At 40.1% G+C, this 19377-nt stretch overlaps 1 protein-coding gene across 1 annotated transcript; it reads left to right on the top strand.

The window, feature by feature from the left end:
• The first annotated feature begins 445 nt into the window (after positions 1–445).
• LOC134631523 (uncharacterized) lies at positions 446–19092 on the top strand. The gene is made up of 25 exons (XM_063479933.1): positions 446–553; positions 4230–4422; positions 4499–4640; positions 4870–5003; positions 8857–9010; positions 9106–9210; positions 9332–9430; positions 9583–9726; positions 9833–9910; positions 9999–10146; positions 10260–10409; positions 10493–10565; positions 10641–10813; positions 13646–13838; positions 13915–14056; positions 14289–14422; positions 17090–17243; positions 17380–17484; positions 17608–17706; positions 17851–17994; positions 18103–18180; positions 18269–18416; positions 18530–18679; positions 18765–18837; positions 18906–19092. Exons 1-25 carry the CDS (start codon positions 478–480, stop codon positions 19090–19092), a joined length of 3276 nt encoding a protein of 1091 aa, XP_063336003.1. The 5' UTR covers positions 446–477.
• Positions 19093–19377: the final 285 nt, after the last annotated feature.

Below are 19377 nucleotides of genomic sequence, written 5' to 3'. Positions count from 1 at the left end.
TTACCTGATAACTTAGCACTCCATCCTTTCAGACGCAACATGCCCCTTTTTCATATTTAAATTCTAACATTTTGTGTTGTGTACATCGAGCCTCCAGAAGTCCTCCTGAGCACAGGTGCCAACTGTGGCAACACCCCTGTATATGTGTGTGTCATGAGAAATGAAATGCAAGCAACAACAACTACACTTGTATTAATTACTGTATCATAGTTCAAGAGCCTGTGACACACCTCATATGAATAAACTTGTAAGCAAGTTCAAATTTTCCTGAAGTGATCCTAAAGTTTAGCCTTTAGATTGGACTTTAGTCCCGTGATGGTTTGGCGTCAAACTGAATGACGTCATATCTGCTACAGCCACCACCTTTTCCTCTTTATGAAAGAGGAGAAAGCTTAAGAGGAGGCACTCCCTCTGTCTCTTGGCTCTGCGCTCAGTTCTTGGAAAATCCGCGGAGTTTAGCAATCCACAGAGCTGACCATGAAGTTGCACATAATGAAGACTTTCTGCGTCTTAGTATCATTTTTATTCCTCTGTGATGTTGCAGATCTTCAGGGTAAGTAGGATAAAACAGTTCTTAGCAAAATGACCTTTGTAACATCACCTAATTCATGTGTAATGCATGTGCTCCTTAAATCTACCTGTACACGTTTTTCTTTTTTTTTTTTGCTCGAGTCGCTTTTTAAAAAAAACATCTGTTTGAATCTCGCAGTCAATCATCCTCAGTGGTATTATGGCAGTAATAATCATAATAAAAGCTGATAATTAAACATCAACTTTTGTCCTCTAAGTCCAGGTGACTTTTTACCTACAAAGGCTATTCAGTGTGTTCAAAGGTGAACGATAGCAAAGAACCGAACATGTGAGACGATTGTAGGTGAACTGTTTTTGTAGAACAGGGTGCAATAATCAAACTTTTTTAAATTGCAATAACAATAATAATAATAATGATAATAATAATTACTATTATTTTTAATTATTTACTTATTTCCCTCCCCCCCAAAAAACCAGTTGATAACAAAAAAAATTTTCTGTTTTTGCTGACGTCATGCTGATACTGCACCACACACAACAAAGGAAGTGTATGGTAAACAAACAAAAAACTAAAAGCCATGTGAGCAAGTAGCTTTATTCAAATAAATGCTACGCTACAGGATGCGCTCAACAGTTTACAGAAGTAGCAGTTAGCTTTGTTAGCATGCTAGCGCATGAGATCATCCCCTCTGTGAGAGTCGTGACGTTCCCAAATCAGAAACCGTGGGTCGAGAGATCGATCCGTGCTGCAGTGAACGCCAGGGCCGCCACCTACAACGCTGGTCTCGCCACTGGCGATATGAGCGCCTACAAAGCGGTTTCACACGGCGTGCGGTGAGGGATGCCAAACGCCGGTATCGGGAGCGAGCGGAGTCTCCCACGGAGGGCGACACACCATCATGGATCACAAAGCCAGGGACACTGTGACGATCAACGCCGACTTTGCATTTACCAACGAGCTGAATGAGTTCTACACACGTTTCGAGGTTAGGCAGGCGGCTAATGCTAACTATTGCCTGACAACTGAGGACGGTGAAGTCATCAGCGAGGGACCAAAAAGTGATCGCCTGCCAAAAACTGATTTCCAGCGTTTCGTGTGTTTTTTATGCGTAATATCTTTACGTATGTTGCGACATAGACTTTGGTGAACAGGTATTACAAAGGGGTTTTATATAAAATTTTAAAATGACCTGTTTCTCAAGTATCTTTATAACTGTGTTATTGTACATTATAACCAGTCGGGTCCCCTTTGTCCACTTAAAATATGTTTACAGAACTATTGTTGCATTTGTTGCAATTTCTGCTGTCCTCTTGGTCAGATTACTCTTAAAAAAGACATTTTTTAAAGTCAACAAGATGTTTTTAACTGCATAAATAAAGGATATATAAAAGTCACTGCCAAAAACTGATTGCGGCTTCTACCTTGTTACAGGAATGTTGTTTGTGGCTCAAGATGAGTTGATATCATTCATGAAGAATACATTTGACATATGTTTTACATATTATAGACCAATAAGTTATTTACAGCACTTTAAATACGAGCAATCAGTTTTTGGCAAATACCGGAAATCAGTTTTTGGCAGACGATCACTTTTTTGCACAACACCGGCGATCAGCACAGTGGAGCACGACGTCCGAGTGGCGCTGAGGAGAGTGAACACAAGAAAAGCGGCAGGACCAGACGGCATCTCCGGCCATCTGCTGCGTTGCTGTGCTGACCAGCTAGCAGGTGTGCTCACTTCCATTTTCAATGAGTCCCTGGCTAAGTCTGTGGTCCCCACATGCTTCAAGAGATTCACCATTGTCCCTGTGCCGAAGAACAACAAGCATTCGTAACTGAATGACTGCCAGCCAGTTGCATTGACTTTGGTGGTAATGAAGGTGTTCAAGAGGCTGTTGAAGAACATCATCTCCTCTTCCATCCCAAACACCACAGATCCGCTCCAGTTCGCCTACCGACCCAGCAGATCCACAGAGGACGCCATTGCCCTTGTCCTGCACACCTCTCTCAGCCACGTCGACAAGAAACAGGGTAACTAAGTGAGATTGCTGTTTGTTGATTACAGTTCAGCGTTTAACACAGTAGTGCCCGGTACACTGTTTACAAAGTGGAGGGATCTAGGACTCAACAGCGGTCCGTGTGCATGGGTGTTGGACTTCCTCACTAGCAAAACTCAGGTGGTGAGGGTGGGTAGGTGTGTCTCCGACAGCATCACCATCAACATGGAGCACCACAGGAGTGTGCACTCTCGCCACTGCTCTACTCCCTCTATACTTTTGACTGCGTGGCCACCCATGGCTCCAGTACCATTGTGAAGTTAGCTGACGACACAGTGGTGTTGGGCGCCATCTCCAACAATGATGAGGTGGCCTACATGGATGAGTTGAAGAATCTGGCATCGTGGTGCCAGGACAACCACCTCCAGCTGAACGTCTGCAAGACCAAGGAGCTGGTGGTGGACTTCAGAAGGAGTAAACACAGAGTCTATAAGCCCATTATCATCAATGGAGATCCAGTGGAGAGGGTGCGGTCCTTCAAGTATCTTGGTGTCCAGATCTCCTCAGACCTGACAATGGTCTGCTCACATTCAGGTCCAGTCCAAAAAGGCCAGGCAGCGCCTGTACCATCTCCCACAACTGAAGACGTCCGGGGTCTCTCCGGTGATCCTCAGGACTTTCTATGCAGGCGCTGTGGAGAGCATCCTCACACAGAACATCACATCCTGGTATGGGAACAGCTATGTTAAGGACCAAAAAGCTCTTCAGAGAGTGATCCGTACGGCAGAACACTGCTGCAGGGCTGCTCTCCCCACAGGACATTTACACCAGGAGATGTTGGTCCAGAGCAGCTCAGATATTGAAGGAACCTTCCGATTCCGGCAACAAACTGTTCCAACTTCTGCAATCAGACAGAAGGTTCCACACTGTCCAAAAAAAATAAATTCTCAGGCCATCCGAGTCCTAAACCACATTCCAGAACTTTCATGGTCAACTCATATCATGCCTGATTATTTTGGTCTGATTCTTTTTGGCTTCACGCTGTAGAATGTACATTTTCAGATTTTCAATTTAAAATTTCCAGTTTGTTTTATTTTATTTACTTAATGTATATAATTCACTTATTTGCTGCACATAATGTCCTCTTTTGTATATAATTTACTTACTGTATATAATGTTCTCTTTTTGCACAGTCCAGGAGCATTTCAGGACACATCACTGCGTATTGTACTCATATAACTATGCATGTGACAAATAAAGAATCTTGAATAATGAAGAATCACACTTGGTCAGATTATTTAAACTAAAATGATGATAATAAAAATAATAAAAATGCTTATTTAGTGTAACACTTATGTAGTAGCACACTGCTCAAGCAACTTAATCCACTAAATGGTTTGCATCACTATATAAATTAGAATTTAAAAAATCAATAACAGAATAGGTTTTAAATTGTCCACAGCAAAATATGAATTGTTATTGTTTGTTTTCTAAAAGTGGTTATCCCAAATCCTGAAGATGAACACAGTGGTGAACCAGCGTTTTCCTGACATTGAATTCATTTACATAATTAACCAATTCATAAAATTGTTGATATCAATGTAGCTTAATGAACTGTTAGAACTTACATTGCACATTACATTTTTTTTAAATATAAAGTTTTATGTTATGATTCTCACTGATTTCTAATATCCTGACAGCACCTGTAGTCCACACAAAGCTCGGGAGCCTGAGAGGTGAGTATGTGAGTGTGAAAGGGAAGGAGACTGGCGTCCATGCCTACCTGGGTGTCCCATTTGCCAAACCACCCCTCGGCCCTTCCTTGAGACTGGCTCCACCTCAGCCTGTAGAAGGATGGGAAGGAGTAAGAGATGCCACTAAAAAGCCACCAATGTAAGAAATGTGTGCTTCAACACTTCGAGAAAGAAAATTGGCTGTATTTGTATCATTAACATTGTCTTTCTTTAAGGTGCATTCAGTCTAAAGAAGTTGTTTTGGATCTGGTTGATAAACTCGGTAAACTGCTGGCGGAATTACCAGACATCTCTGAAGACTGTCTTTACCTCAACATATACACTCCTGCAAACAGAGCTAATAATGCCAAGCTCCCAGTAAGAATCTTTTGCTGTAGGTTTTGAGGGATGCCTAATCACAATCTCAATAAAGACACCCATCTTCACAACTCAGTTGTATCAATTTAAAATGTAAACTTAAACGTTTTTGTCTGTTTAACGTTTAAATTAGTTACTGTTTAGTTATTAGATTAGTTATTGTAGCTTAACTGACACTCCAAACGGTCCTCTAAGCTTTGAAGAAACGCTATTTAATTGTTCTGTCCAGGTCATGGTCTGGATCCATGGTGGGGGCTTTGTGCTGGGATCAGCTTCAATATATGATGGCTCTGCCCTGGCTGCTTACCAGGACGTAGTTGTGGTTCTGATCCAGTATCGGTTGGGACTTCTGGGTTTTCTCAGGTAAATAAACTTCATCCACCCATAATCTCTAGAACATGTCCTGGCTCTGCCTCAGGGCCTCCTCCCAGTGAAAAACTGGGAGCCCAGGACACCTTACCCAGGAGGCATCCAGGAGGAATTCTAGTCAGATCCCTAAACTACCTTAACTGGCTCCTTTCAATGTGGAGGAGTAGCGGCTCTATTCCAAGCCCCTACCGAATCGCCGAGCTCCTTACCTTTAGGGAGAAGCCAGCCACTATGGCGCTATTTTTGTACCTCTATTCTGAGCTCACGTAAAAAAATAAAAATAAAAAAAATTTGCAAGCACAAATGTTGCATTTTGAGAAGAAAATTATTTTGCACGAAGAAAAGTTTATTTTGAGCGAACAAAATTCATTTCTGCGTGCAAAAAATGTGTTTTCTATTTTACACACACACACACACACACACACACACACACACACACACACACACACACACACACACACAATAACAGCCCCTGTCACTCAGGTTGTTGGCACTTGCTCTCGCGCAGATCTCTGCTCTGTGTGCTGATAGACTTCTGCGGACCTGCTCTTAGTGTGTCGTTCGTGCTCACAACATCTCTGCTCCATGCACGCTCAACTCTCTGTACACCATTATGAGTGTGCCACAAAAAAACAACCAATCAAAGACTTGGATGCAAAAATTCTGAACTGCTGTTACAATCTCCAGTCAGTTAGCTAGCTACTGCATTCTGGAAACATGGTTCAGAATAGTGGCGCTCCTAGCCTGTTTGGCGCCCCGGGCGAACACTCCCTCTGGCGCCCGTGTATCTTTTGCTTGTTTCTCCTCCTCTTCTTTTCTATTTTTTCTAAACAGAGCACCTGATGGCTTTGAACTTTTCTTGTCCATCTTCCATTGGTTTTAATTTTGCACTCCAGTATGAACACAAATCCCCCAACTCGAGGATCGCCACAACATAACCTAACAGACCTACACCTTAGTTCACAGATTAGCTTTGTCTAGGGTTTATTTCTGGGATTTCGCACAACCCAGGATTCAAATCATGAATAGATAATGGGCTTGGATTTACATCATTATGAATGAAATATGCTCCATTTGGAAGCAGCCGGGCCCCCTCCCCTTTCGACGGGTTGTGTGTGAGACTTTAAATCATCAAACTGTAAATTATAAATTTTAAATTGTTATTGATCCCTTTACCCCTAGTACTAAAGTGTATATTTATTTTCTTACTCTTCTTATATTTATTGTTTGTTTACTTGCACTGCTGTAACTGGAGCTTCGTCGTCTCGTCTCTCTATATACTGGACTGTATGTAGCGGAGATGAAAATAAAGTTTACTTTGACTTCAGCAGCGAGCAGGCGCACCGAGGGCTCCCATGCTCACTTTTCGTGTATAGAATTTCGAAAAAACATCGGTGCAAATTACAAGTCTGTATCATAATGTCTGGTGTTTTCGTGTTTGTTGGTTTGTTTTTATTTTGTTTTATTTTGCGAGTTGGTTATTAGATGCTGCTCCAGCCAGCGAGTGAATCCCCCGCCACCCCACCCTCTCCTCCCTGTACCGCAAGCAGCAGGCGCACCTCGCAAACGGAGGGTGCCCTTACTCCCCGCAAATGGGCGATAGAAAACCAATCGGTGCCTATGCCATTCCCAATATGCGCTGGCATGATGTCAGGGCAGCATGAGTACGAGCAATTTCTTTTGCCGATGCCCGTGATGCCGCCCCTCACCACATTGCCGCCCCGGGCAACCGCCCGTATCAACCACTACTGGTTCAGAATGCAGCTAAATCCTGTGGAGTGGTTTGGTTTAAAATAGATTAAAACCAATAATGGTCTTAAACAATTATATATTTTAAAATAAAATAAACATACTAACCGAAAATGTATTTAGCTACATTCTGGACCATGTTTCAGGAATGCAGTAGCTAGCAAGCTGATTGGAAACTGTAACAGCCAATCAGAATTTTTGCATCCAGGTCTGTGATTGGTTGGTTCTGTGGCACACTTATAACGGTGTACAGAGAGTTGAGCGTGCACAGAGCAGAGATGTTGTGAGCGTGAGCGACACACTGAGATGTCTGCCAGCACACAGAGCAGAGATCTGAGCGAGAGCAAGTGCCAACAACTGAGCGAGAGGATGTCACAGCTGCGATGGCAGACCGTGTGGAATTTAATGAAGGACCCAAGATGCAGGCAGCTTTCAGATGCAAGGGAGTTTTATTAGGGAGGTGAAGTAAATAGAAACGCAGTGGGCATGAAACAGAACCTGAGGATAACCTAAACTGGAGAAAACTAACAACAACAGACCTGAAAGGTAGATGCAGGGAGCCTCGTGGAAACCACACAGGAAAACGCAGGGAAATAAACAGACAGACTAGCGACGGACACGAGAGAACACACCCTATAAATACACAGATGGGAACATGAGGGAACGAGGAACAGGTGGGAACACAGCCGGGAGAAATTAGACCTAACGAGACAGAGGAAGCAAAACTAGAAACACTGACATAAGACATGAATCTTCAGAATAAAACAGGAAATACAGAAAGACCCATACTGGAGAGGAGGGAACTACTAAATAACTGGGAAACTAAGAAACACAAGAAACTCAAAACAGCATAACTAAACTCTCAGACGTAAACTAAAGACTAACAAAGTGAACTTTACACATAAAACATAATACCAAATCACAGTGACACAAGAAAGCACTTGGTCGAGAGTCCCAGGTTCCTGAAATGTGGGACAGAAGGGGACAGAGTTAACACTGGGAAACCAAATAACAAAACCTAAGAATTAGAACTCAGGAAGTACTACAAAACTAGGGAGCTAGAAATTGTAGGACAGAAACCAAAACACAAACTTTCAAGTACAAAACTCAAAACACTGGGTCACTGACCCAGGACCGTGACAGAGGAGCTGTTATTGTGTGTGTGTGTATGGATAATACCAAACACTGAAATACATTTCTTGCATGCAGAAGTTAATTTTGTTCGCTCAAATTAAACTTTTCTTCGAACAAAATAATTTTCTTCTCAAAATGCAACATTTGCACTTGCACTTTTTTTTTTTTTTTTTACGTGCACTCAGAATACAGGAACAAAAATAACGCCGTTAGCCACCCTTTGGAGAAAGCTCGTTGCTGCAGCACAAATCCATCTGTGGATCTTCCACTTCCATCTTCTGTCACTCGTGAACCCTCTCCAGGGTGGGGCCCTGATAACCCTATCTGAAGCAGGGTAAACTGTTCCCTCAGTGTTGCTCATAGGAAGTGTATATGAATTCAAATGACCAAATTAGAACATACTATGGTTGTGTTTTTCTACTTTTTTTTATCTGATCTAATATGAAAAAGAATTGAAAGTTGGCTTTATTTGTCACGAAGTATAAACATAGCTTGGTAAGCAATAGCTTGGTTTTGACTGTCTTACCCTGTCACTCAGCCTCAACAAATTGTATGGAAGTGGCATATGCAGCTACTGCCCAACTGCACAAATGGGTCCAGTAGTAGGTCTCAGAATCCTGGCACTACTATCTGCTGCCAGCCAGTAGCACTGGACTTTCTGTTGAATTTCAAGATTAACCTCAGGGTGAAATTGGCCGTATTCAGCACTATTTCGTTGAGTTTCATCTTGAAAGTACTTGAAATCATTTTAGAGCTAATAGTCACAACTTTTTCTGTTATTTCCACAATGTCACTAAAACTAAAAAGACTCACATCTTTTCTAAAAACATTCACGTACTTCAATGCTAGATCAGTTCTAACACGTGTCCTCACAGATGCTTTAAACACATGGATATAAGTGTCTTATGAAAAGATGTTTCATTTAGGAAAAATACATTATAAAAATGGCAATTTGTTCTATCAGCACTGGAGATGAGCACATTCCAGGGAGCTTTGGTCTGCTGGACCAGGTTGAAGCTCTCAAGTGGATCCAGCAGCACATTCACAACTTTGGAGGAGACCCAGCATTAGTTACCATATTTGGAGAGTCTGCTGGTGGAGTGAGCGTGTCTCTTCTGGTAAGAATCTACAGTTAGAGAAACTTTATTTAAACTTTTTCACTCAAGAAAAAAACCTTATCATGTATTATTTGATGTGTTACTTGAATCACCAGCTCCTGTCACCACTGTCTGATGGGCTGTTTCACCGTGCCATTGCTGAGAGTGGCACAGCTGCAATGGATGCATTTATGGCAAATGATCCTCTACCAATGGCGCAGGTTAATTATCCATATTCTTCCTTTTTGGAACGTTAAACATTTTTGTTGCAGAATAATGAGTATATTAAAATGGATTTGTTTTGAGAAATATTTGCTATTTGTATTTTACATTTCATGTCAGGCAGTTGCAAATGCATCTGGTTGCAGCCTTGAAAGCACAAAGAAGATCAGTGACTGCATGAGAAACCTTGATATTGATACTATAGTGGGTTTTACAAAGGTGAGATAATGGGTGCAAACATGATAAAGAATGCTGAATAGCTGAATATGATTATTATGTCTTTGGGAATATTTCTTTGAAACCTTTCATTTCTCCCTCAGCTATATTCATGCTATCATATCTTTCACTTTTGTACATTTTATTTTCTCAAGGATCCAAAATTAAGATTTCAAGTAAATGTTGATGGACATTTCCTGACTAAACCTGTGGATGAGCTGTTTCGTAAACATGAACTTCATACTGTTCCATTCATGACTGGTGTCAACAATGATGAAGGTGGATGGATGCTTGCATCAGTAAGTGTCACAGGAACATGTAAATAAAGAGCTCCATGATCTCAATGTAGTTTGCTGTTGTTTTGCAATTGTGAAAAAAATGTAATTTGGCTTGGTATTTCCTTAGTTTTTTGCTCCCCAAAACTGGACAGAAGGACTAGATCGGGAATTTGTTTTGAACACGGTGTCCCTCTTCTACCCCGATGTAAGGCAGACACCACTTGATGTTACAATATTACTGTCCCCTGACCTGCTCGAGCTTCTTTGACTGATATGTTGCTTATTTTCTTAAGCCTAAAGCAGCATTTATCAGAGCTGTGATAGCTGATGAATATATCGGAAATGGTGACGACCGTGTGAAAAACAGAGATGGGTACACTGAGATGCTTGGAGATTTGTTTTTCACCATTCCAGCGATTAAAGCTGCTAATGCTCACAGAGGTAATTTAATGTGTTTAATAAAAGATTATACAAATTTGTTTAAAACCCAACACTTGATATTTACTGTGACATACTTTCATTAACAAATATTACACACATTTATCTAATTCTAGATGCAGGTGCTCCTGTATACCTGTATGAGTACCAACATCCTCCCAAATTCCTGCAGCAGAAAAGACTGAGCTTTGTCGGGACTGACCATGCAGATGAAATTTTTACAGTTTTGGGATTTTGCTTCACAACTACCCATATTAGGTTATCCGGTAAGACTTTATAAAAACTGCCTTAGTGCTCGATCTGTTTTGTTTTGTTGATTGAAAAATGTTTTGCAACATGATCGTTTTAGATCCGTGCCCTGAGGATGAGGAACAGTTGAGCAAGATCATGATGAGCTACTGGGGGAACTTTGCTCGCACAGGGTAGGAATTTCCAACTATTGTAAATTTCACATTTCACTCATTTAATAACTGAATAACAAATGTATATGTTTTTAGATCTCCTGATGGGCACAACCTTGTTCACTGGCCAAAGTATGGAGCAGATGAAAAGTACCTGGCGATTGGTTTAAAAAACCAGGTAACTGCTCAGCACCTGAAGAAGGAGCGCTTTGTCTTCCTGACTCAGACCGTCCCAGAGAAGATCAAACAGCATGAGGAAAATGCAGAACGCAGCGAGCTGTAGAAAACTCACATCTTGGCTCTGCTCCATCAGTTTTAAAGTAATTAGACTAAACCCGGGGTAGGCAACTTTAGGCCTCAAGTGCTGGTGTCCTTCAGGTTTTAGATGTGTCCTTGATCCAACACAGCTGATTCAAATGGCCAAATGACTCCCTCAACATGTCTTGAAGTTCTTCAGAGGCCTGTTATTAAACTAATGATTTGATTTAGGTGTTTTGACCCAGGGGGACATCTAAAACCTGCAGGACACCAGCCCTTGAGGCCTGGAGTTGGCTACCCCTGGACTAAACCATAATTCCCTTATCAAAAGGTCTTGTGAGGATCATCCATATTCTAATATGAAATGATTTTTTTTGGTTTTGTTTATTTTAATTGAATCCAGGGTATCAGGGTATTTTAAATCTAGTACTGTAAACATAGGTTTTGTAAAACATTTATAAAATAAAAAGTTTTGACAAACCAATTTTGCAGCATTTTGTTTGTTTGTGACCTGTGCTTCTTTTACCTGAAAACTTAGCACTCCATTCCCTCAAACATCCTTTCAGATTCATTAGATAAAACTTTATTAATCCCTCAGGTGGGTTCCTCCCGGAAAATTCAGTTCAGATGCAACATGCCTTTTTTCATATTTTTTTTCTTACATTTTCTCTTGTGTGCATTCAACCTTCAGAAGTCCTCCCGAGCAACTGTGGCAACACCTCTGTATCTGTGTGGGTCATGAGAAATGCAATGCAAGCAAAAACAACTGCACTTGTATTAATTACTGTACCATAGTTCAAGAGCCTGTGACACAGCATGCGCTCATATGAATAAACTTGTTACCAAATTCACATTTTAAGCTTTTCAGACAGGCAGACAAAAAAAAAGGATTGCAAGAAAAAGTTGTGAATTACGATAGCGGCGAAACTTTTCTGGAGTGAGTCCTGAAGCGATCCTAAAGTTTAGACTTTAGATTGGACTTTAGTCCCGTGATGGTTTGGCGTCAAACTGAATGACGTCATATCTTGCTAGAGACACTATCTTTTATTCTTTGTGAAAGAGAAAAGAAGAAACCTTCATATGAGGACGCACTCCTGTCGTCTTTTGGGTCTGCGCTCAGTTCTTGGAAAATCCGCAGAGTTTAGCAATCCACAGAGCCGACCATGGAGTTGCATGCAAAGCACAATTTCTTCTTCTTTGTATCCGGTTTATTCCTTTGTGCTGTTGCAGAACTTCAGGGTAAGTAGGATAAAACTGTTCTTAGCAAAATGACCTTTGTAACATCACCTAATTTCTGTGTAATGCGTGTGTTCTTTAAACCCAAGTGTGTTCCTTAAACCTACATGTAGTGCATGTTTTTCTTTTCTTCTTTTTTTTTTGCACAGTCGCTTTTTGAAAAGCTTCTTTTTAAATCTGGCTGTAGTATCATCTTCAGTGGTATCATGGCAGTAATAGTCATAATAAACGCTGATAATTAAACATCAACTTTTGTGTTCTAAGTCCAGGTGACTTTTTACCTACAAACTGTGTTCAAAGGTGAACGATAGCAAAAAACCAAGTATGGTGTACCCATGGGAGATGATAGTATGTCAGCGTTTCTTTTGCAGGACAGATAAAACTTCCTTTTTTTAAATTTCACCGTACAGTTTTTATTTATTATTATTAATTTGTTAGTTGCAGAAAAAGCAGCCCCCCCCAATCTTTCTCTCTCTCTCTCTCGCTCTCTCCCTCTCTACATATATATGTATACATATATATGTATACACATATATATATATATATATATATATATATATATATATATGTGTGTGTATATGTATATATAGATAGATAGATAGATAGATAGATAGATAGATAGATAGATAGATAGATAGATAGATAGATAGATAGATAGATAGATAGATATCTTTTTTTTTTTGCTAACTTCAGTGACTGTGAATAAACAGAAACAGATCTCATGGTCAACTCTGCTTCTTCACCAGGATCAATGTAGACACAACACACAACAAAGGACGTTTATGATAAACAAACAACAAAACAAAAAGCCATTTGAGCAAGTGGCTTTTTTCAAATAAATGATGAACTATCACACTTGGTCAGATTATTTAAACCATTTTAAACCAAAATAATAAAAAAGCTTATTTAGTGTAATGGTGCTGTAGCTTAAGCAACTTAATCCACCAAATGGTCTGCATCAATAAATTAATTAAATTAGAATTTAATCAATATTAGGATAGGAATTAAATTGTCCACAGCAAAATATGAAATTGTATTCGTTTTCTGAAAGTGGTTATCCCAAATACTGAGGATGAATATAGTGGCGAACCAGAGTTTTCTTGATATTGAATTCATTTTCAGAATTAACCAATTCATAAAATTGTCCACTAGTTTTTCTTTTGATAGCAATGTGGCTTAATGAAAGCATTAGAACTTACATTGCATGCTAAGTTCAGGCTGCTCATGTATTTGACTTAGTTATACAAAGAGTATTGTAACACTGTTTTTTAACATCGCTTTATATGACTGTGTCACATGAAAAGTTCTACAAGGAGCAATTTTAAACTTGTCAGATGAACATAGTCTGCATAAAACTGAGCTATAGAGAGCAGTCAATTATTGCATGTTTTGAGCAAAATACTTTTCACTGGAAGATTTATTTTATTTTTAAAATATAGAATAGAATAGAATAGAATAATCCTTTAATTGTCCCACAATTAAAGGGGGACGATATAATAGTAATATTAATGATAATAATGGATTGGATTTATATAGCGCTTTTCAAGGCACCCAAAGCGCATAAAGTTTTATGTTAAGATTTTCAGTCATTTCTAATATCCTGACAGCACCTGTAGTCCACACAAAGCTCGGGAGCCTGAAAGGTGAGTATGTGAGTGTGAAAGGGAAGGAGACTGGCGTCCATGCCTACCTGGGTGTCCCATTTGCCAAACCACCCCTCGGCCCTTACTTGAGACTGGCTCCACCTCAGCCTGCAGAAGGATGGGAAGGAGTAAGAGATGCCACTAAACAGCCACCAATGTAAGAAACATGTGCTTCAACACACTTTGAGAAACTGTTGGCTGTATTTGTATCATTAACATTGTCTCTCTTTAAGGTGCATTCAGTCTAAAGAAGCTGTTTTGGATATGCTTAATAAACTCGGTGCACTGTTGGCAGAAATACCAGACATCTCTGAAGACTGTCTTTACCTCAACATTTACACTCCTGCAAAAAGAGCTAATAATGCCAAGCTCCCAGTAAGAACCTTTTGCTGTAGGTTTTGACGGATGCCTAAACACAGTCTCAATAAAGACACCATTCTTTAGAACTCAGTTGTTAATTGTATCATCTAAAATGTAAACTTGAGTGTTTTTGTTTGTTTAACGTTTGAATTAGTTTTTGTTATTAGTTATTAGATTAGTTATTGTAACTGACACTCCAAACGGTCCTCTAAGCTTTGAAGAAACGCTATTTTATTGTTCTGTCCAGGTCATGGTCTGGATTCATGGTGGGGGTTTTACGCTGGGATCAGCTTCAACATATGATGGCTCTCCCCTGGCTGCTTACCAGGACGTAGTTGTGGTTCTGATCCAGTATCGGTTGGGACTTCTGAGTTTTCTCAGGTAAATAAACTTCATCCACCCATAATCTCTCCAGTGTGTCCTGGCTCTGCCTCAGGGCCTTCTCTCAGTGGGACACTGGGAGCCCAGGACACCTCACCCAGGAGGCATCCAGGAGGCATTCTAGTCAGATGCCTAAACCACCTTAACTGGCTCTTTTCGATGTGGACGAGTAGTGGCTCTATTCTGAGCCCCTCCCGAATGGCCGAACTCCTTACCATATCTTTTAGGGAGAGGCCATCCACCCTTGGGAGAAGGCTAGTTTTGCAACACCAATCTGTCTGTCGATCTCCCACTTCCCTCTCCCCTTACTCGTGAACCCTCCCCAGGCCTGGCTCCAGGGTGGGACCCCTGGAACCCTATCCCAAGCAGGGTAAAAGGTCCTTCGATGTTTTAATCATAGGAACGTAAATGAACTCAAGTTTCCAAATAAGAACATACAATGAATTTGTTGTTCTGCTTTTTTATCTGATCTAATATGAAAAAGAATTGAAAGTTTGCTTTATTTATCATGTAGTATAAACATAGCTTGGTAAGCAATAGCTTGGTTTTTGATTGCCTTACCGTATCACTCAGCTTCAACAAATATGTGGAAGTGGCATATGCAGCTACTGCCCAACTGCACAAATAGGGTCCAGTAGTATCAGAATCCTGGCACTACTATCTGCACTGGACTTTCTGTTGAATTTCAAGATCAACCTCAGGGTGAAATTGGCCATTTTCAGCACCACTTTGTTCAGTTTCACCTTGAAAGTTCTTGAAATCATTTTAGAGCTAATAGTCACAACTTTTTCTATTATTTATACACTGTCACTAAACTAAAAAAACTCACTTTTTTTTCTAAAAAGATTCACGCACCTCAATCCTAGATTAGTTCTAATACATGTTGTTGGAGTGATTTTGTTAAAAGTTGTCATTGTTGTGTTTAAAACTGTAAGCCTTGTCCTGAACTGCATGTTCAGATATTTTGCTGTTCCTCCCCTACATCTAGGATGGTGGGAGATGCTATTAGCGATAGTGTTTAACTGCAGACACATTCCATGTAAAGGTTCTGGTTTCCTTATTTGGTAAGGAATGTTCACTTCCCGACCTTTATGGGCTCACCTATGCTTGTATATAAGGGGTTAAGCCATATATGGGGTGGGGTCAGATGACCCTTTTATGACTAAAGATGCGGTTAAAACGGTTGTAACCAGGAAGTCACGTATACAAAGACATATACACAAAGTGTTAGGAAGGTTACTTTTAAAATGTATTCCACTACAGATTACAGATTACATGCCCCCAAAATGTATTTTGTAACGTATTCCGTTACGTTACTCAGTGAGAGTAACGTATTCTGAATACTTTGGATTACTTAATATATTATCAAGCTTTTTACAACTACATGAATGTACTATTGCTGTGATTTATTACTGTTACTGAAGGTTACTCACCATACCCATAGCAACTAGATTTTAAATCTTAATATAAAATGAGTAACCGTAGGGTGGACATTAGGTAAGGCTGCGCTTTTTGCAGCGATCTCGTGTAGAAAACAGGTTCGCAGCTCCGAACCGAACCATCTGGCTAATATGTCGAGTTTTGTGTTGAGCTCGTAGCCGAAAAATAGCTTTACTTTGTTGTCTGGGTCAACTTTGCTAGCGAGAGACAGAGAGACGCGTTGAAAGGCTGCTCCAACGGAACACAGTGTACAGTCGAGTCTTAATAGCTTACTTACAACTCGGCTCGTCAGGCACTCTTTTTGGCTGCAGTGGTTATTATTATATTTACATGCTTCCATCTCCCGTTTCTGCTAGGTGACAACTCGTACTTTTCCACTCTCCTTTTTCTCCCTCCCTCGTGCTCACAGACACATAATGAGTATGGCAGTCCATTCTCCCTGCAGCACGGACTACACTGCCCATGAGGCTACATTCTTTAGGGCTATGCCTGTAACACTCTGCCTTCATATTAAATCATTTTGAACAGTAATTTTTAATATTTCCTCATGTCATTATGAGACGTAAGATTGAGACACAGGCATTTGAGCCTCTTAATGCGTATTTTGTTTGGGTTTCCACTGGCGTGGAATTACCAGAAATGGAGAGGGCATAGTTTAACATATGAAGCAGGAAAAGACCGCCATGTAATTCCTTTATTTCAACAAAGTAACTGTATTCTGAATACCACCTTTTTAAACGGTAACTGTAACAGAATACAGTTACTCATCTTTTGTATTTTAAATACATAACGGCGGTACATGTATTCCGTTACTCCCCAACACTGCATCCACATACTAACACATGCTCGCACGTGCATGCACACATACAGTGCCTCAGCTTTTACGACACATCATATGGGTTTTACAATGGGGGGTTGTGTAACTGTGTTCACTAAATAAAAAGGCTGTGAGGAGAGGCTGGAATTTGGGGTTGTCTGGGATCAGGTGAGGAGCTTGAAGCTCTGGATCGTGACCGGACCAGCTTCCCTTGCGCAAGTGAAAACCGATTGAGCTCTGGTTGTCTTGCTTTGTTCATTGAGATAAGTCTCTGAGCCAGCGAGGCTTGCGAGTGCAGACCTAACACATGTGTCCTCACAGATGCTTTAAACACATGGATAAAAGTCTCTTGTGAAAAGATGTTTCAATCAGGAAAAATACATTATAAAAATGGCAATTTGTTCTATCAGCACTGGAGATGAGCACATTTCAGGGAACTTTGGCCTCCTGGACCAGGTTGAAGCTCTCAAGTGGATCCAGCAGCACATTCACAACTTTGGAGGAGACCCAGGATTAGTTACCATATTTGGAGAGTCTGCTGGTGGAGTGAGCGTGTCTCTTCTGGTGAGAATCTACAGTTAGAGAAACTTTATTTAAACTTTTTCACTCTAAAAAAATATATATATACATACATATATATATATATATATATATATATATATATATATATATATATTTGATGTGTTACTTGAATCACCAGCTCCTGTCACCACTGTCTGATGGGCTGTTTCACCGTGCCATTGCTGAGAGTGGCACAGCTGCAATGAATGTACTTGTTGCAAATAATCCTCTACCAATGGCGCAGGTTAATTATCCATATTCTTCCTTTTTGGAGGGTTAATAACATTTCTGTTGCAGATTAATGAGTATATTGCAATTGATTTCTTTTCCTAAATATTTGACATTTATATTTGACATTTCACCTCAGGCAGTTGCAAATGCATCTGGCTGCAGCCTTGAAAGCACAAAGAAGATCAGTGACTGCATGAGAAACCTTGATATTGATACTATAGTGGGTTTTACAAAGGTGAGGTAATGGGTAAATACCTGATACAAATAGCTGAATATGATTATTATGTCTTCTACAATATTTATTTGAAGCCTTTCATTTCTCCCTCAGCTATATTCATGCTATCACATCTTTTACTTTTGTACATTTTATTTTCTCAAGGATCCAAAATTAAGATTTCAAGTAAATGTTGATGGACATTTCCTGACTAAACCTGTGGATGAGCTGTTTCGTAAACATGAACTTCATACTGTTCCATTCATGACTGGTGTCAACAATGATGAAGGTGGATGGATGCTTGCATCAGTAAGTGTCACAGGAACATGTAAATAAAAAGCTCCATGATCTCAATGTAGTTTGCTGTTGTTTTGTAATGTTGAAAAAAAAATGTAATTTGGCTTGGTATTTCCTTAGTTTTTTGCTCCCCAAAACTGGACAGAAGGACTAGATCGGGAATTTGTTTTGAACATGGTGTCCTTCTTCTACCCCGACGTAAGGCAGACACCACTTGATGTTACAATATTACTGTCCCCTGACCTGCTCGAGCTTCTTTGACTGATTAGTTGCTTATTTCTTTAAGCCTAAAGCAGCATTTATCAGAGCTGTGATAGCTGATGAATATATCGGAAATGGTGACGACCGTGTGAAAAACAGAGATGGGTTCACTGAGATGCTTGGAGATTTGTTTTTCACCATTCCAGCGATTAAAGCTGCTAATGCTCACAGAGGTAATTTAATGTGTTTAATAAAAGATTATACAAATCTGTTTAAAACCCAACACTTGATATTTACTGTTACATACTATGATTAACAAATATCACACACATTTGTCTAATTCTAGATGCAGGTGCTCCTGTATACCTGTATGAGTACCAACATCCTCCCAAATTCCTGCAGCAGAAAAGACTGAGCTTTGTCGGGACTGACCATGCAGATGAAATTTTTATAGTTTTGGGATTTTGCTTCACAACTACCCATGTTAGGTTACCCGGTAAGACTTTATAAAAAGTCTGTCTTAGTGCTCGATCTGTTTTGTTTTGTTGATTGAAAAATGTTTTGCAACATGATCGTTTTAGATCCGTGCCCTGAGGATGAGGAACAGTTGAGCAAGATCATGATGAGCTACTGGGGGAACTTTGCTCGCACAGGGTAGGAATTTCCAACTATTGTAAATTTAACACATGTAATAACTGAATAACAAATGTATATGTTTTTAGATCTCCTGATGGGCACAACCTTGTTCACTGGCCAAAGTATGGAGCAGATGAAAAGTACCTGGCGATTGGTTTAAAAAAGCAGGTAACTGCTCAGCACCTGAAGAAGGAGCGGTTTGTCTTCCTGACTCAGACCGTCCCAGAGAAGATCAAACAGCATGAGGAAAATGCAGAACGCAGCGAGCTGTAGAAAACTCACATCTGGTCTCTGCTCCATCAGTTTTAAAGTAATTAGACTAAACCATAATTCACTTATCAAAAGGTCTTGTGAGGATTATCCATGCTCTAATATACAATGAATATTTTGGCATTTTCTTTTAATTGAATCACTGATTTTGTTTTTCAAAGAAAAAAAAATGTTATTCTTACATTTTCACAAAACTGTGATTAGACTGTCCAGTAGGATGAAAGTATTAACAATAACTGCCCAATCTCAAGTCACCTGCTTGTTACCAGGGTATTTTAAATCTACCAC

The sequence above is a fragment of the Pelmatolapia mariae genome, linkage group LG7 (genome assembly GCF_036321145.2).
Source record: "Pelmatolapia mariae isolate MD_Pm_ZW linkage group LG7, Pm_UMD_F_2, whole genome shotgun sequence".
Classification (NCBI taxonomy): Eukaryota; Metazoa; Chordata; class Actinopteri; order Cichliformes; family Cichlidae; genus Pelmatolapia; species Pelmatolapia mariae.
This window is presented reverse-complemented; position numbering and strand designations above follow the sequence as displayed.

What these genes read in the sequence shown, in the direction of transcription:
- LOC134631523 (XM_063479933.1), top strand. Translation starts at nt 478, where the DNA reads ATGAAGTTGCACATAATGAAGACTTTCTGCGTCTTAGTATCATTTTTA. An exon ending in GCCACTAAACAGCCACCAAT is followed by an intron (nt 13,839 to 13,914) that starts GTAAGAAACATG and finishes TCTCTCTTTAAG; the next exon opens with GTGCATTCAGTCTAAAGAAG. An exon ending in TGTCCTTCTTCTACCCCGAC is followed by an intron (nt 18,181 to 18,268) that starts GTAAGGCAGACA and finishes TATTTCTTTAAG; the next exon opens with CCTAAAGCAGCATTTATCAG.